This window comes from Rhyacophila brunnea, unplaced genomic scaffold (genome assembly GCF_057557595.1).
Source record: "Rhyacophila brunnea isolate RB1 unplaced genomic scaffold, BYU_Rbru_1.0 scaffold_1, whole genome shotgun sequence".
Taxonomy (NCBI): Eukaryota; Metazoa; Arthropoda; class Insecta; order Trichoptera; family Rhyacophilidae; genus Rhyacophila; species Rhyacophila brunnea.
In genome coordinates this window covers 44,895,953-44,923,144 of record NW_028232751.1, presented here as the reverse complement: position 1 = coordinate 44,923,144, position 27,192 = coordinate 44,895,953, and the positions used below count along the sequence as shown (strand labels likewise).

Here is a 27,192-nt window from a genome sequence, read left to right as displayed (position 1 = left end):
TCGAAGATAAAGTACCTTTGGGACTTTTCTGGGACCGGGGTATCGTCACTAACCTAATCTAACCCAACGTAACAAATAACCCAGTATATTGGCAATTTTCAAAATGTGTTTGCCACTGGCTTCCCCATAACCGACTTGTACCAAAAAATCCATGCGGTTGTTCCAATGACATTAATATGGACGAAGCATCTAGAAAATAAAATGACACTCACTTTGTGTCGGGTCTGCCGGATGGCGAAATTCATATTTTAATATCGGTATCCTACGCTCAAATGAACATTCTGCTTGCAAGCGGTCTGGCGACACCGCTGGGTCTGCCCATACAAAATTTCTGACTGTCAGGTTTCGACTCCACCGTTATTATTGTGTTACAAAATGCCAATGTGCCTAGTTAAAAATTGTAAAAAAATCTACTAAACACTCCAAGAAAGATGGGATATCACTTTGCATATGTTAGTATTATTTATTATTTATAAAATGCCATTTTAAGATATTGATGAATGTTTATTCAATGCAATTGAATGACAGGAACCATTGGACAGTCAGTCGCCTGTGATTCGCTGGGCTCACTTGCGTCTAATCTCCGAGAAGTCGTAAGTAACCGAGAATCTGTTTCTAACGCAATGAGTCATGACACTAATACGCCATTACAATAAAGGTTATATTACTATAAATTCTCGAAGCTTGTATCGCACAATGGAAACGGATACGTCAATGGTCCCTTGCCATCTACCTATACATCTGTGAATGACTTTCATGCACAATTTCTCGTGCGCGCCGGGTATGGAGTGAGTCGTCCATTTAATATGTCATTTAATATGTCATTGGGTTGGAAGGCGTCAATGTAGATACTTAACGCTCTTAACCCTTAGAATGCTACGCAACGATATATCGTTGTTTTTGATAATGGCCAGAAATGCTAACAACGATCGTCATTTTGCTTTTGATGACTGAAATGTTAAGTTAATTTGGGAACATACTACTGCACCAGTGGTACGAAACATTGTTTTATCTATTTAGTTTTAATGTTGTGTAATATAACCCGATTCATATATGTTGTGTGACTGGGTAGGCTTAGAACTTATAACTATTGTATATTTTTTTCATGGTCACCCTTTTTATAATAAAAACAATTTCAAATACAAATTTCAGTTTACGATATAAAAATTTGTTTACAGTCAAATTCTTGGTGGAAGGACAATGTTTTATTTTATTTTATGGATTTGAACCAATGGGAAAGTCTTTTACTCAACTCAGTGTTTAAAGTAAAGTGCGCTTGTGCTATATAAAAACAGTTTCATTTATAAAAAAATAGTGAAATAAGATCATTTGCAATACATATTCTCAATGTTCCAATAACAAACACCATTAAGACCTTTTTCACAAATCACGCATATTGTACTAGATCTTTAAACGAGGCCACCATGGAAAAATTTTCTTTTCAGCCTGGTAGTTTCCTAATTCCACTACTTTGTACCTATTATCCCTCGTGTGGGATAACCGATTGTTTCCAATAACTGGTAAAAATCAAAACTCTGTGCGCGGATCGTGCATTTCGCTCGCTCTCGTGATCGCCCGTATGATAGAGCGAGAAAGAGATATGTCAATTACTTTTAACAGTAGATGTAGCTCGGGATATCTAATCGCCTCGTTATCTATTCAAAACGATAAATTAATTAGAAAACGTGTTTTCATAATATTCCGATTTCGCAGAATCAATTAGAGTGATAAGATGTCTAAAAATAATATAATACTTTAATTTATCGACAATTATTGGTAGCAATCCTCGACCGGATTTTACATCGTAGCAGCCAAAGGGTTAAATGCTTTCCGTTCCCTGAGTGTTAACTCAAAAGTTTGTCAACGTCTTTTTTTCTGATTTAATCTCGCATTGAATTTTGTCTGGATTTATCATATTAACGTGCATGCCTTTTTTGCAAACGCTTTTATACTCTCCTATTTCTCCTCCATAGTGAGGCTCTCCTTTTATTAGTTGTTTCCTGTAGATTTTCGCAGTAAAAAGCGTTTGTTGAGAAAATTGAAAATGCCAAAAAAAATCGCAGTGTACCAACATAACGGTGTACTTTCCAAAGTTTTCGCAATGTGCGATCACATGCTACACTTTTTTACCAATGAATTATTAAATACGAATGTTTTTAATGACATTTAAGTAGGTAGGTAGTGCTGTGGACAGTGTTGCCAACCGTACTATAATTATAGTATTTGTACTATAATTTTGGGCCGCGTACTATGTACGATATAAAATAGGTATAGTACGCCCAAAATACTATAATTTCGAATATCGTACCTACTATAATTTAATATAAAAGAACTATAATTTCGCATTTGCCATTTCGCAATCGAGTGGTCTTCGAAAATTTGGAAATCTGCGGCCCGCGGCGAAATATTTTTCCTAAAAAAAACGAGCCGACCATGAAAAATTGGGAACCTGCGGCCCGCGGCGAAATTCCACTTTCAAAATATGGCAACACTGGCTGTGGACCTCACCGAACTTTTTTGGCATAATTACTCAGCCATTTTCTGGTTCCCTCTCTCTTTTTCTTGCCTTTGATGGTGTCACAGTTGAAACGGTGATGTCCATTATGATCAATTATAAAAATAATAAGTTGAATCAACCAAACAACACCTTTAAGCTCGTATTATATCGGAACGGACACAACACAGAAACGACGTCAAATGTCAAATATGATAACGTACATTAAAGACGCCATTGCTCACAGCCCACGTGACCCGAAAGCTGAGTTCCTATTGGCTATAGTAAGTATATTAGTCTATGGCAGTGCTGCCATCTTTTCAAAATGAATTTATAATACAGAGCCTCCAAAATTATAGTATTTAGGGAAAAAATATAGTAGGCGTTGTCATCTGTTGAAAATGTTTCTCGGAAAAAATAACGGAGAATTTGAGAAACTCCGAGGCCCCTTCTTTATTAAGCTACCTCTTCCGACCAAAAATGATTACCGAAGAATTCAACAAATTTTATTTTAAACCAACATCAAGGGATTTTTTTACGTTTTTCTTATATAATAATCTTATATTTTTTTGTTAATTATATGTAGACGTGCATAAAATAATATAGCAGTGAAAACAACACAAGTTTTAGGATTTCTTTTATGAATTTCATAAACACAAATAAAAAAATAATTGATAAATCTCTCATTGTCTAATGTGTAAATTAACAAAAATAGTCAATGAAAATGTTTTTAAACAATTACAGATTTTTTTCGGCCCGGATGTTAGCGTACGAATACCTACGCATGGTGATCGATGGACAAAGTTTGGCAACACGGAGAGTAAAATATCAAACATGTTTGAAATTCAATAAGCCTGGTCTGCAGATTTCCGCAGATCTGGGGTGCTCCGATAAAAAAAAGTCCGAAGACTGTAAATCTAATTGGGTGCCAATGGAGCGCCGGCTTTAGTCCATCATATTGTACAAAATAACAATGTGTAAATGCGAATAAACTCTAAAATCAAAAATATTAGCAAAATAAGATTGTAGGTATATAATATGTACATCGATTTGTAGCGAAAGCGAACTTTTTCGATTGGCGCAAACTTAATTAATCAATTATATATAATTAATAGTAATAATTTATATATAATTTTATTAATAGGGTTACCTACCATCATATTATTCATAGGTTCCTAATTAATATTATTTATTTTGTTCTCTACATGGAGCTTACGATTTTATTTCCTAATAATTATGATATTTCATTATATTTAATACTTATTAAAATAATTTTATAATTATTATAAGTTTGAATGTGTAACTTTCCAATTTATAGTGTGTATAATAAATAAAATACTTTTTAAATATATTATTTGACAGTACGTGTGTTAATTGATTTTCGTTTAGTATGATTATTTTATTTTCTTCCAATTTTCTAAATTTGATGGTATTTTTCAAATAAGTACACACTGGAAACCATCTGCATACAGCATATTAGTCTATGGTTTTTGCTTTGCAGTTTATTAACTTTACCGCCGTCGAGCACAGCAGTACTGTTTCGCGGATGTTTATTAATTTGTTGACGCACCAAACTTTTCGCAAACGTTTGCATCGTCAGGAACCATGCATATAAAACAGGTAATATAGGAAAATGTTGATAAATAGAGTGTTTATCTGAAACTTTGTATAATTTATTTAAACTTTTCATTTGCAGGTCGTAATCAGCGGCTTTAAAAGTTACTGCCTTCAAACTTTTGATGCGTTTGACAATGGAATAAATTTCGTCGTCGGCCAAAATGGTTCAGGAAAGAGCAACTTCTTCTATGGTATGATATTATTTTCATCGTTTATCATAACCACAAAACCTTTCTACAAAGTCTCTCTTATTTAAACAATATGGAGTCTTGTCAGTCGAATGCGGAAATGAGTTACTTAATTTTGAAATCATTACTTCTGCAGAATCAGGTCATATTTTAATTCATTAGACAACATTTACATTAAATATTTACACAATTTAGTAGTTCCTATGCCTAAAAATTCATTAAACCATCGTTTTATTAACTAAATATCCACACGAAAAAGTGGCGGAAGGAGCGTAAATGAGATGTGAAAATTTATAAATGTCAATGCTGCAAATTCAAGAGCTTTTGAACTCTTTTAATCCATGCGTGCAATCTTGAAACTGTATAATAAATAAAATAATGTGTGTTAAGAAGTGCGTTTTCGGCTGCGATAATACCTAGATCGTGTTCACTGTTCAAAAAAATTGAAAATTATATTTTGTATAGAGTTCGTTTTTTATTTAAATTATTTTGAATTTGGAACTTGTATACTTAACTAAAATTATTTAAACTTAATAGGGGTATTTGGAAGTTATGAAAAAAATGTAAAGTTGGATACCTAGTACAAAAACAATGGGAATAATGCCTTTTTACAATTTTTTGCTGTCATATACGTTATCGGATATTGGCGATGATTATGGCCATCTTTGTTCGGTCTGTTTGAATAGGACGGAGTTCTGAGCTCAAATCAGCTTCTGAAATTCTTGTCAGGGCGTTTTTTTTCTGCCGAGACCTCCCTTTCAGGAAGAGTTCCCTCGAACGAGTCGATACATAAGTCAATGTATGCCGGGATTCCTCTAGTTTTAACTTCCTTGATGATTTATTTGGTTTTTTTCACTCTCGTCATTTGTAACTTTGTGTTTCCAAATGATACGGAACAAGCGTCTGTCCAAATTTTGAAAGCTTCAACTCTTTCCGAGCATTATCTATGTTATCGTTGACTCCTCCGCTATATGTTTAATCATCAAATTATATTTTCAGCTATTGAATTTGTGCTCAGTGAAGAATGGTCCTACTTGCCTCCCGAAGTAAGGTTGGAACTGTTTCATAAAGGAACCGACCCTCGAGTCAACACGGCATATGTTGAAATTATCTTCGACAATTCAGATCACAGAATTCCGGTAAGACAGAAACTATTTTAACCGACTGCACAGTAATAGAATTTACTTACAATATGTATTCTTACAACATACAGTCAAGCGGCATAATTAAAGAATTGTGCACTTTTAAATAAAAGCATGAACTTATGCATGATGAAAGGCGTAACCTGAGGGTCATTTTTAAGATATTGAGTTTGTCACAACATGATGTAAGCCACATTATATACCGTTAAATTCATTTGTTTCATGTTAATTCTCGATGCTTTTCTCTCTCATATCAGTCAATCGGTAAACACGGTCAAAGCTCACTCGAGGGTGTGGCGACCTCAGTCTCGGGTATCCGCTCTTGAGAATTACCAGGCGTAAAACACTACTGATACTTGACACTATGTAGGGCTTCGTGATTCGCTCGATAAAGATCGAGTGTGGTGCGGGCTTTACCCAGGAACCCCTAAATTCCAAATCGGAGAATGGAGAATTCAGAGAAAAATTCAATTCTCTTTAATTACCATCATATTTGATTAGTTTTCAGTTGAGACACGCACTTTATGCTGCTAAATATTAATTCCTAGTTAAAATTATCATTTTCCAAATACTAAGATGGCGGCTAAAATCACATTCTTTTTTCTGATTTGAATTAATTTTGATTGTTTATTCACTTATATTAAACACACAAAGTAGATAAGACTAGAGTGGACTAGTGTGTTTTCTGTCCATGGTGGTTTTTTGCAGACAGTGTTTAGATTGTACCATTGTAGTGTTGTGACGCTCGCTCATTTCCTGCACCCTTCCCAGACTATTTAACCTTATTATGTGCTACATTTATACATAATGTGATCCTGTAAAAATCCAATTAGCTGTCATAAATAATTAGATGGAAAGTCAAATATAATTTGCGTGTAAATAATGTAAGTATTCCTATTCCATTGCAGATTGACAGGGATGAAATTTATTTGCGGCGGGTGATCGGACCTAAAGACGATCAGTTTTTTCTCAACATGAAAAAAATCCCTCGGTCAAACGTGATAAATTTACTTGAAAGTGCAGGATTGTCAAACTCCAACCCGTATTACATTGTAAACAATGCACAGGTATGTCTCATATGCAATTAAAAATAACCCTAGCATACTTAATTTACCCTCTCCCAATTATACAGGTATTGTCTTAAAACAGTGGTTTCCAAACTTTATGTTACTACGCCTCCCTTTTAAAAAAATCTAATCTTGGCGCAGACACCTTTTTAAATGGTCAAAAGTGTACCAATACAGAAACGAAATAAAAATAATTAAAAATAAATAAGGTTTTACAACCTACTTATATTATATTAATTTTTAAATTAATTTGTTTTTCATGCGATGGATGTGCTTGTTTATTAGCATCAAGTTGTCTTTTTCTACTGAATGGGATCGATATTTGGATTTCATTTCAGCTAATGTAGAAAATCTTGTTTCACATAAATTTGATGTTACGAATGGTAGCAGTACTTTACTTACAACTTGCATTGCTTTTCTAGACAAAGTATTATATATTATTCTTTACTTTGATTCAACCAAAATTGAACTAGGATTTTTGTTTCAATGAATTATCGCATGATAATTCTATCAGTTTTTGCTTTTCAATAGTAGTCAATCCAAATTCATCACCGTTCATTGACAAAAAATGGATTCTATCATGGGCCCCACATCCTGAAGCGGGTCCACCTACCTATCGCTAAGGTTAAGGGCAGTGTGCTGCTCTTAAGTAGTGTTTCCTAAATTATACACGGGATTTATCATTTTTAAGTATATCAAATGAGCCATTATGCGGAAAATGATCGTGAAGCGTGATAACGCTGTTTTTTTGGTAAATCGGTTTAAATTACAAGGCATACACCTATGCAAGCACTCACCAATATTACTTGGAGTAGACGGTTCAAACTGACCACGCGTCGCACGCTGTTAATCCGTAACTAAAATGTTTAACTGCCAATAATTATCTCTGAACGCCGTTTTCAGGATAATGCTCGTTTTCTGTATATGGGCTCAATAATTATCATATAGGTATTACATCAAATTGAAACGCACAACCACATATTTAAAATATTACTATTAGAGTAAATTTGTGATGTGTGTTAATCTCACTTAGCTGGTCGACCCGCCACGCCGGGCCCCCGGGCCCGAGCACTGTCAACCCCTCCCCCCTTGTGGAGGTCATGGATTCTATATCGACGCGAACTTTGTAATATCGATATCTTATAAAATAAATAAATAATTTGAAAAGTGCATTAGCAAACTATAGCAAACTGCTCAGTTAATAGATTTTTGTGTGCTTCAATATATCTGGCGCAGAAATCATTTAAAAGTCGAAACATGACGGACTTAATTTTTTTGTAATTTTGATTTCCAAAGCTCCAATTTTTTTTTTAATTTCAACCAAATAGACAAGTTTAACAATAAAGTTATCGTTCCTAAACAAATTTGCCTCATATTTCAATATTATGATTATACCCTTTTATTTAATTTTTTCACGAGATAGCCAGCGCGCTTCACAATAGTATAGAAGTGAGGTATTATAAAATTAGTCTCCATAATATATATAACATATTATGATCAGACAGGTTTGCAAACAACCTTTTATAGGACTGTTTTTTATGTAGTTCGTAACTAGCGGCCGTTTTATAAACTATGCATTTGCAAACTTCATACCTGTGGCTACATTTGTGTTAAACTTTTCGCTCCTCCCTTTGGAACACTCCGCCCCTCCCCAGGGAGGCGCGCCTTCCAGTTTGGAAATCGGTGTCTTAAAATATCACACCGAATTATATTTTTTATTATATTAAGTATTGTTAAAATATTAAAATAAATACAGTGAAAGCTTGATATAACGGACTTTGGATATAGTAGACTTTGGATATAACGGACAAAATATCTGGTCAAATGAGAAATTTGTTTAAACATCCTGTTGATGCTTAAATCTAAGTGTCTCCGCTTGTAAAAAATGTTCTGCGCATGAGAATCATAAAATCATCAAAAAATTGTTATGTATGTTTATCTCGCTTATCTGGTTCACCCGCCACGCCGGGCCCCCCATAAGCTCGGACTCTCAGGCTAGAACCCTGTCAGCCCCCCTTGTATATATAATATGTTTACTCGAAGTGAATGGATGCATTTATTACTCCATTCAATAAGTTTACAATGGTTAGAAGTAGATGATAGATACCACAGCATGACTGAAAGTTTAATAACAGATGAAGTTGTGATCTTGGAAAATGAGGATGGAAGTGAAAATGGCGAGGAAGATGAAACAGCATGCCCAAAAATGATGCTTTGTCGATCTAATAACATTTGTTAACTATTTGTCAGATGACGAAATTCAACTATGTACATATATTTTCGTAATTTTAGAGAATTGATTATAAAAAAACAGCAAACAATACTTGATTATTTTTTTCAAAGTAGGATTACCGAAAGCAAGTGCACTAACATCTAACATTAACGTCACTCCACAACGGATGCGTCTGGATATATCATCTGAAGATGAATAAACAATATTTTGTTTGTGTTTTTATATAACGGAGTTTCGGCTTTAACGGACACCCCCTCACACCCATTAATTTGTTATATCGAAGTTCTCCTGTAATAATTGTAAATACATTAGTATTGTAATACAGAAGTTAGTCGTTCCTGGGATGGATGAAGCTTGGGTGCGAAATATTGATTACTCATCTCTTGTTAAATATTTTGATGTTTGTATTTTAGATCAATCAAATGGCTACAGCCCCTGATTCGCAGCGACTGAAACTGCTGAGAGAAATGGCCGGAACCAGAGTGTACGATGAAAGAAGAGAAAAGTCACTTCTAATTCTCCGTGAATCTGATGAAAAGGTAATAAGCTGTGTTTTCACTGTTACTACTGATGCAGTGCTTGTGTTCGATGCTTGAAGGGTCTTGGCCAAGAACTTCGGGTTTATCTTTCAAATATCAAGCCAAAATACATAAAACTTTTACGTTCATTGAAACAAGCTTAGGTATCACATTTATATTGATAATACAAATACATGGAAATATGTACATTTAATTCTTCACAAATTACAAATTTGCTCCAATAGTAAAAAAAGTCGACTAATATTTTTAAATATGCGATTGTGGGATGTATGTATTAATAAATACAATTTTACCTCAAACACCATTTTAAAAACGGCTTTAGGCGGCTCTCATATCAAAACTCGCCTCGTTCGACACGACGACGCGCACATCTATTTGCGACACTCGCGTCTCGAAACGTCAAAATAATAATATACTCCCAGACAGACGCATTATGCAAAATGTAATTGATCGCTGAAGCAGAGATTATTATACGTTGGTACCTCAAAAATTTAAGTAGAAGGCGAATATATTGGATTCAGTCGTAATGTTGCAGCGTTTGTCTGCCATTTTTCTTTATTTGATGTGTTGTGTGTGGAAAGACCACTGATGTTTAGCTAGTACAACAAATGTCCGCAACTAGCGCTTTGCGCAATCTCAGCGCGCGCGACCATCAACATGCTAGAAGAGTCGATCCTCAACATGTTGCATTTGTTGCTGTGTCGCACTCGACCAATTTGCGAAGCTCCATTTGACAATGTTTGTTATGTGGATTAACGATGACATCACATCGACGATTTCAACATGCGGAGCATGAGGCGAATTCGGATCTCCTAGCCGACTTAGAGTATCACAGTGTTTTTAACCTTAGCGATAGGTAGGGGTGCCCGCTTCAGGATGTGGGGTCCATGATTTGATGTATAAATTGTTAAACGTTTGGTGTGCCGCGGAATTCTGGATAGACCTTTGGTGTGCCATGGGTGAGAAAAAGTTGCGGAGCACTGGTCTATTACAATAGTTTTGAAACAAAAGACTTTATAAACAGGCCGAATCAGTAATAAGCATTAGTATTCGGCCTGCTATCACGTGTCGGTATCGGTGCGAGCACCGAGTTCTAATGTCTAGTACCTACCGAGCCCATAGTTCAAATAGTTATTACTTAGCACTAAACCCGTACAAACAAGCATCATGTCACAAAAAAAAGTTTTACCAGGTACCTACTTACATCTTCAAATCTTTGATATATTATATTCGTCTGAGTACCGAGTCTTCATAAAACTGAATTATGTCTATGGAACGATTTCAGGTTATTCAAATAAATGAATTCCTTCGCACAATTGAGGAGCGTCTGAAGACATTGGAAAAAGAGAAAGAAGATTTGAAAGAATATCAAAGAGCGGACAGGTCAAAGCACTTCTTGGAGGTCATCATCCACGAAACTGAACACAAGGAGAAGAAAATAAAGCTGGAAGAGGTATGTCATAGGATGTCAGTTAGGATTGTGTCTCGTGTGTCAAAAGAATTGTTAGACATGTTACATCTGCACATTTCGGTAAGAAAATGTCAACCACAAAATATTGGTGGCATGCCAGATAGTGCACAAATGTAACCGTATATCAGTGGCGAAGGGTGACTTTTGGAAAGAGGTAAGCTGTGGAGATCAGAGAAAAAGAGCACACTTGTCAGGTAACTTACGGGAAATAAGAAGATAATACTTACGATATTACTACTGATGAATAGGTGCACACTAATGACAACGACACACTGGTCATAGGTTTCACCGCTGAATTTGTCAAATTATTTAAATCACTTATGGCAGTAGAATTCCACGCATACTTTCTTTACCAAACAATACGCATCGCCAACAAAAAAGTTTGTTTAATGTATAACTGCCAGTTAAAAACAAATATTTATCATTTATAAATTGTTGTGAAAATGTCTAATATAAGTTTTTTTGCTGTATTCAAATCTAAATGAACCCTTGGAAGGTCAAGCTTTGATAATTTTTAAATGCAATCGTTCGCACATTTTCTACCGGCACACTACACAATTTAATAAATACTTATATATTTAAAGCACTGGAGAATGATTTCGGTACAATATGAGATAATTTATCCACATTCACAGTAACACAATGAATTTTGTATTATAAAATAAACCTTTACCACCGCTTTGAAATGTCAAAATGACATAAACTGTGAATAGCATGTTATGTTTGTCTATGACTGAAGTAACCTAAATAATAATAGCGAATTAATACAATATTTATTTTTAATAACAATTTATAAATTATATGTGATCGAACACAATAGTTATTATTTTTTTTAATCATCCTTATTATTTATTATTTGCTTTTAAAGATAAGCAAAGACAATAAACAAATCAACATTTCGAATAAGCTTGTCGCTTAACGCTTCCGAGTCTAGAACAAAAACGCAGACATGCATGAAGTTGGCAACTGAATTGCGGTAGAAAATTCGGCTTGGATTATCGTTAAAATAATTCTAAAAATAGCACTCACGTTGGACGTTCCGTCATTTATTTTTGATTCGAAACATGACTAAATTAAAAGCTATACTTATAAATAACGACGATAGATGGCAATCAATATTTTTATTATAACCTACAATGTCCTACAATATAGATATTTATTTATATAAATTAAATACTTGAAAATAGAAGGTAAGCTTTAAATAATCGCTTAGTATGGAGCCTTCGCCACTGCCGTATATTGATAAATATGTTATACAGAGGATTTGTAAAGAGTGATAACTGATTTTTAAAATTATCAAATCTTATGGGTTTTGATTTATTTATGAACAAAGTACGTATTCTTATTTGTCCCGTGGTTTTTTGTCCGGTACAAATTTTGCAATCGATTTTTAACTAACTTCCCGACTAGCTAGACATTTGAAACTTTTAGAATATATCAGAACACGATGCCAATGCATTTTTTTAATACTTTTAGCCATCTTTAAGTAGAATCGAATTCATTTTCAGTTAATTCTGTTTTGTATGAAAAGTTATTTCGACACCATTATTGGTTGCTAAACGGATTGTCCTAGCAACTAAATTATTAATATATACATGCGTTACTATGGAAATCAAAATGACAGAAATGTCAATATGACATGTTTAAGCTATTCAAGTCAAGTTTATATGATTCAACAGAAAATTTAAAAACGTATATAAAAAGTTCTTTTTATCTTGTAATTATTTTTAACTAGATTTTATATTGACAATGGCAATAATTTAATTTGGCATGGTGCAGTTGGAGAAACTGGCCAGTGACGGTGTCAAGAAGCAGCTGCAGTGCGCGGTGGAGGTGCACGATGCTCAAGAGATTATTTGGGATACGCATCGCAAGTCGAAGGAGGTTTACAAGGAGGTGCTGGCTGCCCGCGAACAGAAAGACCTAGTCTCCACGGAGCACCAGCGACTGCTGCGTGAGAAGGCCAAACTCGATCTCACCATCATGGATCTCACTAACGACATCGACGAGGATAACAAATCCAAGGTTTTACACTATTTTAGTAACTTCTTTTCCATATGTGTTTTCCGTAAATGGAGTATATCGCTGTATCCATTATAAAATTAAATATCTGTAATGATATCGAAGAAGTACCATCCTGTGGAGGCCCATAATTATCCTCTTAGAATTGAACATGGCATGATAAAGTATTTATTACTTCAATTTTTGACTCACTTCGGTCAAAAACTGCAATCATTTCTACACAATTTTAGGTTCTCTGAAACAGTAAATTCTAGTTTTTAATAGCAATTCAATAACAGGTCAATTGTTGCGTCTACATCTTACATGTGACAGACCGCACGGTCCACTCTCTTATCTTGTCGTTATTTAAGAAGTCATATTGCTCACCTAATATTCATCGAAGCTCGGAATACAGGTAGTCAGAGTTTCTGGAAGGTCTCATGACTTGGTACAGTATAGTAGTTCTGTCAGAATTTAAGCTTTAAACAGGCTGCGTTGGTTCTGCTCAGGTGCAACTGGGTGTTTCAGATATTTCACATTGGGTTGCTTTCAGCCAAATTACACTCTGACTTGTAACTGTTCTGTAACTGTATTGCACTAATTACTGATGAATAATAACCATACAAATAGTAAATGAGCTGAATAAAATGTATGTTTAAAATAAAACCAGTCAAGTGTCTACTTTCAATTATTCAGGGGAATTCTATTTTGCTTGTAAGTATGGATGTCTTTCATTTTCTACAACTGTTAATCAGTGCAGTATTCCCAGTACATCAAAAGATGACAGAATCTACTTATTCATCCGTAGTGCTTATTGAGGAAGGTATTTGTCAACAATTTTGGACAGTACATTCAACCGTCTCGACTTCAATCAGCGACGACAATGTCATAAGTGTATAATCTCTTGTCCTCCACAAAATGTAGTAGGTATGCTATAAAACCGTTTGAATATTTGAATCATCGAGTTCAAAAACCACTCCGGAAGCTTTTCAAGTTTCGAGTAAATCACGAAAAACAGTTGTGCATTCATAATATGAAGCATTAAATGTATTTTTTTTGTAACTGTGTTCAAATGTGTTACTAAATGTGATATAACTTTTTAATTTGTCTGCAGATAACTTGTAGCACAAAATATATTCGTTTAAATACTGTGCAGAATGGTTTTTGAAACTCATTGTCGAATAGAGTGAATTTTGCATCTCACCTTTAAGAACAGAGTGGTTTTTATTACTCACTTAACACCCACTAAAATAACACAGTATTAAATTTCCAGTGGCGAATCATGTGATTTTAAAGAATATAAATTCATTTTGACTACTTTTAAGCATTTTATGAAATTAAACACCAATAATATTTAAAATTTAATTTAATTATACCTAGACTAAAAAAAAATTTTAATATATATAATATATCGTCGCTGAGCTTCCAAAATCCACTATGTAAAAAAATACAACTTTTCAGGAGAAGGAAAAAACTGATTTACTCAGCTATGCCTCACATTTTTTACAAAGCAAATAAACTGAAAATTAGATCTTTACGTCGGATTCAGTATAAATGATATTTTATAATACAATATTGCACACTTTAGTCGTAATAATTATTTTTGTGGGTAAAAGGCACATAGCTGGTTTTATTTGGGTCTTTAAATCCGCTTTGTGGTAGAGGCAGCACATAGCGGATTTTAATTAACGTGTATTTTAGATATAGCAGATTTTGCACCAGGTTAGAAATGATAATTACATAATTAAATGATATTAACTTTATGCGTAAAACATCTTCAAGCCAATTATATATTTCGAACAAATCTTTATCTTCCCAGCCAAAATTTTACATATAAATAAGTAAATATCGAGTGAAGGGGAAATAAAAATATTCAGAGTAGGATGGATAAATCATTTTAAACAAATTTATTATACGTGACATTTTATTTATCGAAACAAGAAAATTTAGTAACTAGTACTACAAACTAAATATTATTCTTAAGCAACAGATACCTACTTAATAATACAATAATAATCATCTTAACATTTTAACAAAACCAATTAATCTCTCAATAATTATGCATAAAACAGTAATAATGCCTACTGGTAAACTAAACTTTCTTCTTATAACTATTGATATCTTAAAAAAAAAAAAAGAATGTGGGTACCTACCTAAGTAATCAACAAAATCAGTATTTGAGATTATCGTAAAAGAAGTGATAATCTCGATGCATATTGATTGTTTAGTGCACAGATTGTATGTCCAGTTTATTGTGTTTTGAGAAAATCGAAGTTTAATATTTGAGATGAAAGATATATAACTTTAAAGATTGTAATTTCTCTTTAACTTATTTATAATATGCCTGCGAATGTTATGTACCTATTAATTTATGAATAATATACATACTATAATAGCACAATATGTATTCATAAGTAAGTTTGCAAAAGAGGTTACATTAGGATATTATAATAAACAGTTGTATTACTTACCGAGCTTTTAAAATTAACACTCTTCTTTAAGTAAACGTAAATAATTATGTAGTGTAATGTCATTTCACGCTGTTTTAGAGCTTAAATATTATTTTTCGACCAATAAAATGCACGTTCTGAAGCAGGACTCAGTGCAAACTACGGTATGTGTCATTAACAGGCGCAATAGTAAGTTTTTTCCTTAAATTCAAAATGCGATATGTGTACGGACTTTTACATAAAGTATTTTGCAAGCCATTTTTTTAATGAAAATACATAGCTTTTTTTGAATTTTTCTAAACCAGCTTTGATATTAGAAAACGGGTTTTACAGGCCCATCCGCCGTGTCTTATTCTATCACATAGCGTAAAATACCGATTTTCGCAAAAAAACGTTTAGCGGATTTTGCAGGCGCAACGACGATATATATAAATCAAAAATACAATTAACGATTTTAGGTATACTTAAATTAACAATAAGTTGTTGATTTTTTTTAAAATTAATAATCAATTATACTTTGTGTTATAACTCACAAGTCATTAATAGCTATTGCTGCTAAACTATTTTTCACCACGAAAGAGGGTCATTAAAATATTAAACCATTGATTTTATGACCCATTCTATAAAGTTCTATAATTCTTTTGGTTGTTTTATATTTCATATGATATCAACATAACATTATGAATATTGTAATTTTTATGAACATGACTGAACAAACAAGGAATGTCCACTGTTATTTTGGTAGTATGTGAAAAAATATATAATTTTGCATTATGATAATATAAGAATTCAGTACTATGAAATATATTTTTTCAAATTATACTTCATTTCCTTATGAGTATTCTGTACAGTGTACAGAATTATCGAGCGATTTATTTCTTTATAAAAATTCTATTTCATAGAAAAATAAATAATAAGATATTTTTTTAAGTAAGAATATTTATTATACTAGAAAATTTGATTGTAATTGAGTCGTATAGAATCATATGTAGAACTGTGCACTATTCATCGTTTCGAGAAAATTATGAAAAACGCTTTGTTGGATTTTTGAGTTTTATAAAAGCATCAAATATTTTTCTACTTTTAGAAATTAGAAATACACAACAGAATTTACGTATGTCAGAATTCTGATTGTTGTAAATAATTAAATATAGATGTTTTAAAAGTGAAGAGTGCTACATTTGATACTCACATAGTATACAGTTCTGTCTTTGTTACCAAGGTTGTGTAACGTTCTGTATTTGATCCCAAACAATTGTGGATGACGTCAATAAGAAGTAGTTCAAATTTACCAGTGCAGTACATCATTATAATAAAAATAATGTATTTTTTTATTTATTGATTTCAATTTTAATTGGTACTTACCTACATAAAATTTATAATACTTTAATTTTAAATTGATTAAATATTGTGGGTATTAAAAAAATAACATGAAACCATAAACATACAGGGAGACAGAGATATTATTGTATGACATATTTTATAATAAAGAAAATAGGACATATAACGGAATACAATCTATACTATAAGTTCATTTAGAATGTCCTCTTGTATTTCACCTAAGTTCACGTCCCCCGAATCTCGTAAATTATTTCAGGAGTTATTTTCATCAAATGTTTTTTATAGAATTGGAGAGTAACTAGGTAAAGTTTACCATTGTGGCCCCTAAAGGCTTAGTTAATAATTTATTCAAAAACTTTTTTCACTTGGCAACCTTTTTACAACTGTAAATGGACGAATCGTATCAATGTTATTATTTTTCTTGTATAATATTCTTTAGTTTCCCGTAGTCTGATCGATATAAATTCTCTACCTGGACTAAAACATTCCCGTTTTGAACGCTTCATATTTCTTTTGGACTCAGAAAACTTAATATGTCATCGATAAGAAAAAAGGAATGAAATAAGCAGTTCACAGAAAATAAATAAAAGATTTAAGAACACAAATAAAAAGTGAACAAAAACAATCCAACTTATTATAGAAACTATTCTTGTTGGTGTAGAGGAGGGACATTGTTTTAATCTAGTTTTAATAATATAAATAAAATTTCATAAAAACAATTGTACTAAAATCCACTTTATTTAATGAATCAGGAGAGGTTTATCCTTATAGGAAAATTTTCAACTGAGGTTTCATTCCGCCGAGGACGAGAAAGAATTAGCACTATGTTTTTGAAATAGTTTAAACTTATAATAAAATAAAATTAAAATATTTAATAAGTAATATTTTCAAAACATTTGATGTAGGTACGCCTATGGATTTTACACGCACTGAGCTGCCAACTTTGTCGATTTTTGCCTGTCATTTTTCAAGATTTCTGCTTCTCTTGCGACCTTTGTTTATTATTACTGGTGTTGGTTGGTACTCCATGAGGGGACTAGCCATCAGTATTTATATGTTTTGGTAAAAAAAACCATAAAAAGCTCAACTTTAAACACGGCATGTCAACAGTCACAACTGAACGATATGTATGAGCGGGCATATTGTGACGTCACTTAGGGCAACTCTGTGATTGGTCGAAAGCGAACAGTTCTACTTGTGTTTCCAAAGACGTGAACAGTTCTAACTTTGATACCAAGCCCTATTTTCTTTCACGATTTTATACCACACAGATATGATTTTAATTCGAATATTATATTGCTAGTCATACATTATGATCCGAAGAATAATGTGGCATACTTAGTTCAATTTCGACATATATGCGACAGTTCTACTTTTGATACTATACGACTCGTATGTCAATTACAAAAAAAAAAAAACGGTGTGTGTACTTATGTACGCGTGTTAGAAGTTATATTTCTTTGGCATAACAAAACATAAACAAATAATACTCGAAGGACCACCTGCCGATGTTTCACTTTTTTGTGTAATTTTATTTTCTGCAATTATTTTTTGACGTAGCCTGTGAGCTCGAACTTTTTCTGCTGTTGTTTTTCTTTTCTCTGCTTGATTACGCTCGCGATATTTTTTACATCTCTCCACATTTGTTGAAGGCATTATAACAACTAAAATAAATATATCAATCGCCTAGCAACTCCACGAACAATCCGAATCTTCACGAAAAAATATGAAGTTGCTGGAGTGTTGAACAGAAATAAAATTTAATCGTTTGTTTACGTAAGGAAACGCAAACGGCCGATAATAATAAATTCGCTCCCTACGTAACGGAACAATTCTAAACTATGGCGTAAAGGTAGTGCTTTCGGTTGATAACCGAACAATTGGTGGTTCGAATCCAATTGAGTGCGTTTTTTTTCATGGGAAAAATAAATTATGTGTTTACATGTCACACGCTAAAAATACACTGATCTGATTTCCCAAACGCGCCAAAAGAAGTATAACTTCAAAAATGTCGTCACACTTGTTTTGTAGTTTAAACTTAGTTTTATCTTTTTATTTCTAAATAAATATGTATAGATTATTTTTTTCTTTTGTTTTATTGATGTAAACTATCAATATTATAACTTATTATTACTTTATACACCATTGAGAACACACAAAAAAAAATTCAAATCTTTAAAACATTGTATGGAATTATTTATTTAAAATAACTAAATCAGCGCTCGAAATGGAAAAATTTACGACCTGGAGCGCTCGACATTTTTCTGAAGATTTTTACATAGTAAAGTTATCAAAGTTTATGTGTTTTTTTTCATAAAATTAAGTGTGTTAGATTTTCTATTATATTATGGCCTATCCAGCTCAGACGGTCAAATTATTTATTCCACGAGACGGAGCGATAATTTTACCGATTTCACGAACAGGAACGGCGCTCCGGTGCGTTCCGGTCCATTTCGAGCCCTGAACTAAATCGATGATTTTTTGGTGAAAAACGCATGGGAGTTTTCACATAATATGCTAGGCTAAATCAGGCGGGAATAAAAGATAAGAAGAAGTAGATCAGAAAATAACACGAAAAATTAAAGTTGTTATCTAAACCTAAAAAGTCAGGGATGCTTATGGATTATTTACTAAAAATGCCGCGAAAACACGGATTGAAGTGTCAAATTATGTTTACCTTTCTTTGCGTTGCATGCTGCGTTTCCATGCATCTGGGTTCCTTGAACGCTTCTTTGAGGTTCGAGGAAGAGAATTCGTAACACTTATCAAATAATGATCCATTACGTATGATTGAAAATGACAAAATATCAACAGCAAACTAGAGCGATTTACCTCACCAAGTGTAGATTCAGTACTGCAGCCATATTGCATTTTTGTATGAATCGCGACTCCTGATTGGCCGATATCACTTTGAATGCTTTTTGAAACTCAGTTCGCATATGGAGTGGTTTTTGTAAGTGAACCAAATATTTAAAATGATTTCCTGACGAGATTGAATCCAATTTAGAGCTCTTTAAGTTAATGAATAAGATGGCATTCACAGGTAATTTTCATAAAAAATCGCCCAGAATGGTTTTTGAAACTCGATGATTCATTTCAGAAAAGGGACGAGCAAGAATTGGAAAGATTGCGTATCACCATTGCCGAAAAGGAAAAAGAATTGGAAGCTATAAAACCGAAATATGAAGAGATGAAGAAGCTGGAAGAAGAGTGCACCAGGACTTTGGCATTAAATGAGCAAAAACGACAGGATTTGTATGCTAAACAGGGCAGAGGAGGCCAGTTCACCTCCAAGCAGGCTCGAGACAAATGGATCAGGCAGCAATTAAAGTTAGTGGTTTAATTTAATTATAGATTTTTTTTTTATAATAATTTATTTCTCAACACAATCACTGCTGACCTGTTAATTAATATTTACTTAATTTTCCACATGTTAATTATATCTAATGGCCAACTTACGCAAAACGCGCCAGTCGCGGTGTTAGCGCTGAATGATTTTCTATTTTATTATTCAGATGCAGAAGAATTAGGCGGGAAAGTAATACATTAAGATGTTATTTTGTTTTTGAAAGTTGAAAGAAAAACAACATTAACATTATATTTTTTTTCAGGTCGTTGAATAAGCATATCAATGACAAAAAAGGCCATGAAGTTAAACTGCGAAATGATTGGAAAAGAGAAACCAAGAAACTGACTGAGCTGGAAAAGCAATTGACGGAAACCACAGCCGACATGGAGTGGCGAAGGACGGCCATCAACGATCACAACCAACAGTATTATGAGAGCAAAAAAACCTTAGATCAAGCTCAAAGCGCTAGAAAGTAAGATGACGATAACTTAATGACTTCCTGAGTAAACATTATTAAAAAATTATAATTTTAAAATCCTGTTTTGTCAAAATCGCTGTCTACTTATTAATTGAATTTTTTACAGTGAGCAATTGTGGAAGGAAACTACAGTGACCCAGAATCTGTCATCCCTGAAGGAGGATCTTGCCAAAGCCGACGAAGCTCTTAGGTCCATTGCAGGAAAGGTAATACATATACAGTAGAACCTCGGTAATTCGAAAACCGTTAAATCGAAATTCGCTCTAAAACTAATATTTTCCCAATTTTTAACCCCCAAAATTGTTTTATCATACAAAAAGTTTGTTATAAATCGAAATATTCGTTTTTTCGTAATTCGAAATGAATTTTGATCCACACGAGCAATTATTGTTCGTATAAATCAAAATTTGTTTTTGTTTACTCAAAATATTTTGAAATTGATACATATTCCCGCCAGTTATGGGATCAGCTGATTCAGTGATTAGTGCATATTCATGCATACATCTACCGTTATAGCGATAACGCATGGGCGTCACGTAGTAACAGGAACGCACAGCTGAGTTAGTTTCATTCGTTATCAACCGACGGCCACGCCCCGAATTTGTGCAGTACATAATATTATCATACAAAATTATCGATATAATTGAAAACAAATAAACATGTGTAGTTAGTCTCGTTGTTTTTATGTGGCTACAGCAGTGGCGAAGGGTGACTTTTGGAATGAGGTAAGCTGTAGAGATCAGAGAAAAAGAGCATACTTGTCAGGTATACTTACGGGAGATAAGAAGATAATACTTACGATATTACTACTGATGAATAGATGCACACTAAAATGACAACGACACACTATATCATTTTACAACTGCCAGTTAAAAACGAATATTTATCACATAAATTGTTGTGATAATATCTAATATATTTTTTTTTGCTGTGTGCAAATCTAAATGAACCCTTGACCTTCCAGCTTTGATAATATATGATTTTTTTAACAAACGTCAAACTCAAGAACAGTGGCGATCGGTGAGTTATTTTACTGGGAGTTCACTTTTTTCACCTTTTGACTGCCGTAAAAAGGCCTTTGCCTTCATCAAAACTTCACCAAAAAATCAAAAAAAAACTATTGAGAATATTATCATCAACAATGCCATTTATCATTCAATTCCAATAAAAAAAATAGGACTTCCGCTAATGAGAAGCAACATATTAAGGATTGGCTTACTTCAATAACAAATTAAGAAAATAGGTGACCTGATTTATTGTGGCTCTTGAAAAAATTGACATTATTTAAGCATGTAGCCGTGATATTTTACGATTTCCACCCTACCACGCATATTCAACCCCCCACAGAGCTAGTTTGGAGAGATATCATACTTGATAAACATTGTGTAGTTATCAAACTGAAAAAAACTTGAAGCTTATTTTTAAATTGTACTTCGCCTAAATTTGAGAAATGTTTTCAACATGTGCGGAAATTTAATATACGTACTGTGAAAAGAATTAATTTGTATAATAATATTGAATAGAAATTGTCAAACAATAATTATTGTACGTGTGATACGAGCTGTATTGTTTTAAAACCAATGAAGCCGCATTAGGGCCGGGAGCGACTAAAACTGTCGCTCCGGAGCACGCAGAAAAAATATTTACATATTGCTACTCCACGCGACAGACGACGCTCTTTCTCATTGCAAAGAAATCGAACTGGGCGTTTTGGTCGAGCGATATCGGATATCGCTCCCATCAACATATAATATTTAAAATAGCCGGTTAAAAACACATATTAGAATTTGTTTTTGTATATGAATTAATGACTACGGTAATAGATCAGAACACTTTTAATTAATCAAATATAAATGAAATACTTATTTTAAAAAAAATAAGTCTTTTCGCATTAATTGAGTGGGTGGGTGTACACCGCTCCACCGCTGTCAAGGGAGCATCGCCACTGCTCAAGAATGATATTCTTAAAATTTGGTCTGTCGTACTTATAACAATTTTCAAAATCAATTGACATTTAATAAATACTTATATATTTAAAGCACTGACAAATGACTTATGGTACAAAATAAGATAATCTATCCACATTCAGAACACAATAAATCACTGAATTTTGTCTAACAAAATAAAACTTTACCGCCGTGTTTGGAACAACAATCTGACTGAATTAAAATGATATAAATAATGTTTGTCTATGACTGAACTAATCTAAATAATAATCACGAGATACAATTATTTGTTATTTTTAAAAACAATTAATAATTATATCAGATTGAACCCAATAGACATTATTTTCTTAAATCATCTTATTTATTTATTATTTGCTTAAAGCGGCAGGCATAGAAAATAAAATTTGCATAAAGAGTTGTAAGCGGTGTCTCGAGCGCTTACCAAACGAGACAATTTGTAGACTTGCCTGAAGAGATGAGTCATCATAAGTATAGAAAACAATTTTTGATTATGATGTCAATAATCGTCATTCAAAGAACAAAAACAGATGTCGCTACTCGCGTGTAATTTTTTGTTTTATTCTAAGCTTGACTAATAAACAGTCGCTATTCTAAATTCAAATTCTGACCATAGATGACTCAATATTTTAAAATATTTCACATTTATTAATGTATTTATTTGAAATAAATACTTATAGTTTTCTTGAAGGTAGGCTTTAAATAATCGCTTAGTATGGAGCCTTCGCCACTGGGCTACAGACATTGTTTTATATTGTATACCTGTGTTTATTGATAGTGTTTCAGACTGGCATTTTTGTGACTGTGTTTTTCTCGTATTTTGCTTATTTGTAACATTTCTTTATTGATAGTGTTTCGGATTGGCGTTTTTGTGATTGGTGTTTTTTTTGTATTTTGCTTATTTATGACATTTGTTTATCGATAGTGTTTTGGACTGGCGTTTTTGTGGCTGTTTTTTTCGTGACTGTTTTTTTATCTTATTTTGCTTCATCAATCACTGCCGACTTGTTAATTAATATTTAATTACCACATTAAATATCATGTTAATTATATCTAATGGCCAACTTACGCAAACGCGCCAGGCGCGGTGTTAGCACCAAATGAGTTAACTCAATACAGACTTTATTATTTTATATTTGTGACATTGGCTGATGTAGTACAGAAGCACATGTCGGGGACATCAAATATGCCGCAACAGAATTTAAATAGTTACGACCAATTTTCTAGACATTTGATAAGTGAAATAAATCGTTAAAAGAGACAAGGAAAAATTGTGGACTGGGTACTTTAAGTGATTTATTTTAGTGTTTTATTGTGCACCTATGTTATTATAAATTATATTGTCATGTTGAACAATGTGCTCCTACAAAATTATTGCGGGTTTGTTTAATTACATACTTTCAATGAATCTTTTTGATAACAAACTATCTACTTATTATGTTTTTATCTTTTTTTTAGTGTTTATATTGTTTGTCGCATTAAAAATATTAACACGACTGGCAATACACAATATGTAATGGTAGGCCTACCGCGCATGAACGATTTACTATCGTACGGTCAACAATCGAGGAGTTGTAACCATCGTATTGCAATGCAACCCCACGCATGGACGATCGAGCGAACGGCCGAATTGAAAATCTGTGTTCAGACACAAAATTTTATACCGATTCGAACCGGCCGGGGTCCCATTGGCAATGCTATTAAATGAGAGTCCGCGCATGACAAGTCATGACCGACCGAGAGTGCACTCATACATGCACGCACAAGTGACGCGGTCATATGGAGCACACGCACACATCGAACCGTTATGAGATCCACATTTGACTTGACAGTTCATCGATGCGTACCTATTGGCTTTGCATGCGCGTACCAGTGCCATTTTTTTCAGTTTCTTTCTTCATAAATTAATAATATATACACCCACATTTTAAAACAGTTTGATAATCTATACAAAACCTCTATGTATTATATAATATAAGCTCTACAAAATCCATTTTGACGTTTCTTATATTGCATCCGCCATTTTTCGGTGCGGACGCATATCTTCAGTGCGCGCGCATTGCCTCCGATCTATATCACGCCATGCGCGCTCAAACATACTGGCCGGTAATAATTTGGATCATGCGCGAGCAAACCAACGATTGTCCGTATGCTACCGGCCGGTTATGTAATCGTCCATGCGCGGTAGGCCTTAGTCTATGGTACTGACAAACGGTAAATTGATGGCGACTTTGTTTTGATTTGGAATGTCAAAAGTGCTAAAAGTAAATTTTCTTGTGGTAATGTAGGTACATATTTTTCTCTCGTGATTATATTTTATTGTGTTTTTTAATCAGAATTCCTTCTGCGCAAACAGTAGCTTATAATTATGGGGTTAGTGATTTTATTATATTTGACGTGTTTTGTATATAACTTAACCACAATACGGATATCAATGTAAAATATACATACAAGTTATCATTTCATTAAATGTTTTATAATTCATTTTAATAGGTATTGTTGATAATGTGATGAATTTGGCGTTTGCATAAATAAACACAATGAATGAATGAATTCAATACTAAATGCCACTCTTATTTCACCTACCAAAATTGCTTGTATATCCCTTGGATTTCGAATTACCGAGGTTCTACTGTACATATTTGGTTGAGCATTTCGCAGTGGACTGTATAATTTTGAGGATGATGAGGAGTCCGGATCTAGGGGTGGGGGCGATTTAACTGAATGCCAGACACTGACCTGTTTAATGATTTTGATGATGACTCCGTTGTCTGGTTTCACTGTCACTCGAGCGTTATTGTTTGTTTTGGTCACCCTGTTCGCGGCAATTGGTACACAGTTTTATGGATGATATGTGGGGGTGTATGTTGATGATCTGTATGATTGAAGGGGATGAGAGGTTCACTTCAGCCGTAACAGACTTAGTGCAACAAAAGTCTTACAGAATGTTTTGAATTATTCGAAAGTTAACGTAGCGCGGAAACACGCACTCGATCGTATCCTTGAGTTAACTGAATGTTATTTGCATCACAGTGACTGCCAGTCATTTGGTCTGGTGACAGTAACATTGGGATTTGAGGGAGGTGGGAAGTAAGGATGGAATGCGAATATAAATGGCCCAACCAATATTTTTTATACTATTTAATCTTAGTGTGTAAGATATTTTTGATGAAATCAAGTCAAATCGCTAGGATATTTATTAATGACAATATTTTTTCTGAGATGAGTCTTTTCATCCTGTGGAATGAATTTATACATCAATCTGTATTTGATCATTCAAATGATAACACATACCATATTTGTTGTTACAATATAATTTGTTGTTGCCAATATAATTTATTGTTGCCAATATAATTTATTGTTGCCAATATAATTTTTTGTTGCCATAATAGTTGTTAATACCCAAATTACATGCAGAAACTCAATGACTCATGCCGACCATTTAACCCAAACGAGAAATTTTCATTTTGAATGCTTTGTTGACTGGTGGGAAAAATACAAATTATGATTGACTTGAAGGCACGTGCCCGGCTGCATGTGGCATGCACTGTCAATGCTGTCAGTTTGACATTATTACTTTCATAATGATAGTCATGGACGTTGTTCATTATCTTCATGATATGATGATCCAAATGCGATCTCTAATAATTTGAGGTGACATTTGACGTAAGAAAACAAATGGGAAGACTGTTGAGTGTAGTCAACAACCTGATCAATATATATAATATATATTTTTTGGTTTACTTATAATTTTTAACACTAGCAATAAAAAGTATTTTATCCGTCCATCAAAACAAACATTGGGATGGTCCAATTAGTTTCTGAATTATTATTTAATGTTGACAATTGCTCACAACGATTCGAATGAGTCACAGAGTCTGCAAATCTGCTCATGTAATTCACTGGATGAAAAAGCATTCCTGCATTTACAACACTTTTAGCCTTTACTGAATGGACGTGACAGTGTGCGTAAGGTGCTGGACACTTTTTTGGAGAAGGGCGGAGAATCAGCGCAGATCGTCAATGCATACTATGGACTTGTCATTGAAAACTTCAGTTGTGAAAAAACTATCTATACCGCCGCTGAAGTAAGATTTAAATTTTTTCTGATTGACTGCCTATTGATAGTCATGTTGCCATTTCTGCCTCTTATATTTGTATGCAATAATTGTGTAAAACAAAATGAAATGATCTCTTATTTACCAATATTTTCTTATGCATGATCTTTAAAATATTGACTTACATTAGAAGTGCGGATTTCACTATCCAATATGTTATAATATATAATATGCTATATGTATTAGGCATTATTGTTGTGTTACACAACACACAACGAATGTGATTTATAGGATCCAATTGAAAAAACCTTACACATTATTATGCTTTAAGATATATTTGCCATGCTTTGTGTTGGTGTTTACACTGTGTCAAGCAGAAGAGAATTTTTTAATGATAAACCATTATTATCCGCAAATAGTAGTACATAAAGATGTAACCAAAGCAAGAGCTTCAATAAGAGGCTTCCATTTGCAATTTTATTCACAATATTTTCAGTGCTACTACCCTAAAGGATATTATTTTCCAATAGTTAGGTATCATAGATACTAACGATGGCCTGGTCTCTGAAGCTGTGTACCACAGGTTTGATCCCATAGCTGTGCACAAAAAATGCATGTTGCTTTTTCTGTGTATGTTTGATCTAGTGTATGAACCCAATGAGCTGAATAAATGGCTAACAACCATTCCTCTTTAAAAAATCTGTTAATGTAACCCCACTTTGGAGACTTTCCCCGCTACTATTTTGTACAAGAGGGGGTCTAGATCAGGTGATCTCAGCGAGAATGTGGACTATTGACAT

General features: G+C 33.5%; 1 protein-coding gene across 2 annotated transcripts in view; it reads left to right on the top strand.

The window, feature by feature from the left end:
* Nucleotides 1–3,991: 3,991 nt before the first annotated feature.
* LOC147079837 (structural maintenance of chromosomes protein 3-like) overlaps nt 3,992–27,192 on the top strand; it is a 29,919-nt gene continuing 6,718 nt past the window's right edge. Inside the window, exons 1-11 of one of the 2 annotated variants that reach the window (XM_085944875.1) lie at nt 3,994–4,114; nt 4,191–4,302; nt 5,299–5,438; nt 6,350–6,508; nt 9,155–9,280; nt 10,566–10,733; nt 12,531–12,776; nt 19,644–19,873; nt 20,155–20,364; nt 20,477–20,576; nt 26,276–26,422. In XM_085944875.1, coding sequence (XP_085801001.1) covers nt 4,100–4,114; nt 4,191–4,302; nt 5,299–5,438; nt 6,350–6,508; nt 9,155–9,280; nt 10,566–10,733; nt 12,531–12,776; nt 19,644–19,873; nt 20,155–20,364; nt 20,477–20,576; nt 26,276–26,422 — 1,653 coding nt within the window. In that variant the 5' untranslated portion in view covers nt 3,994–4,099. Of the gene's footprint in view, nt 4,115–4,190; nt 4,303–5,298; nt 5,439–6,349; nt 6,509–9,154; nt 9,281–10,565; nt 10,734–12,530; nt 12,777–19,643; nt 19,874–20,154; nt 20,365–20,476; nt 20,577–26,275; nt 26,423–27,192 lie in introns of both variants that reach the window. The other variant, XM_085944885.1, reaches the window with a different exon arrangement.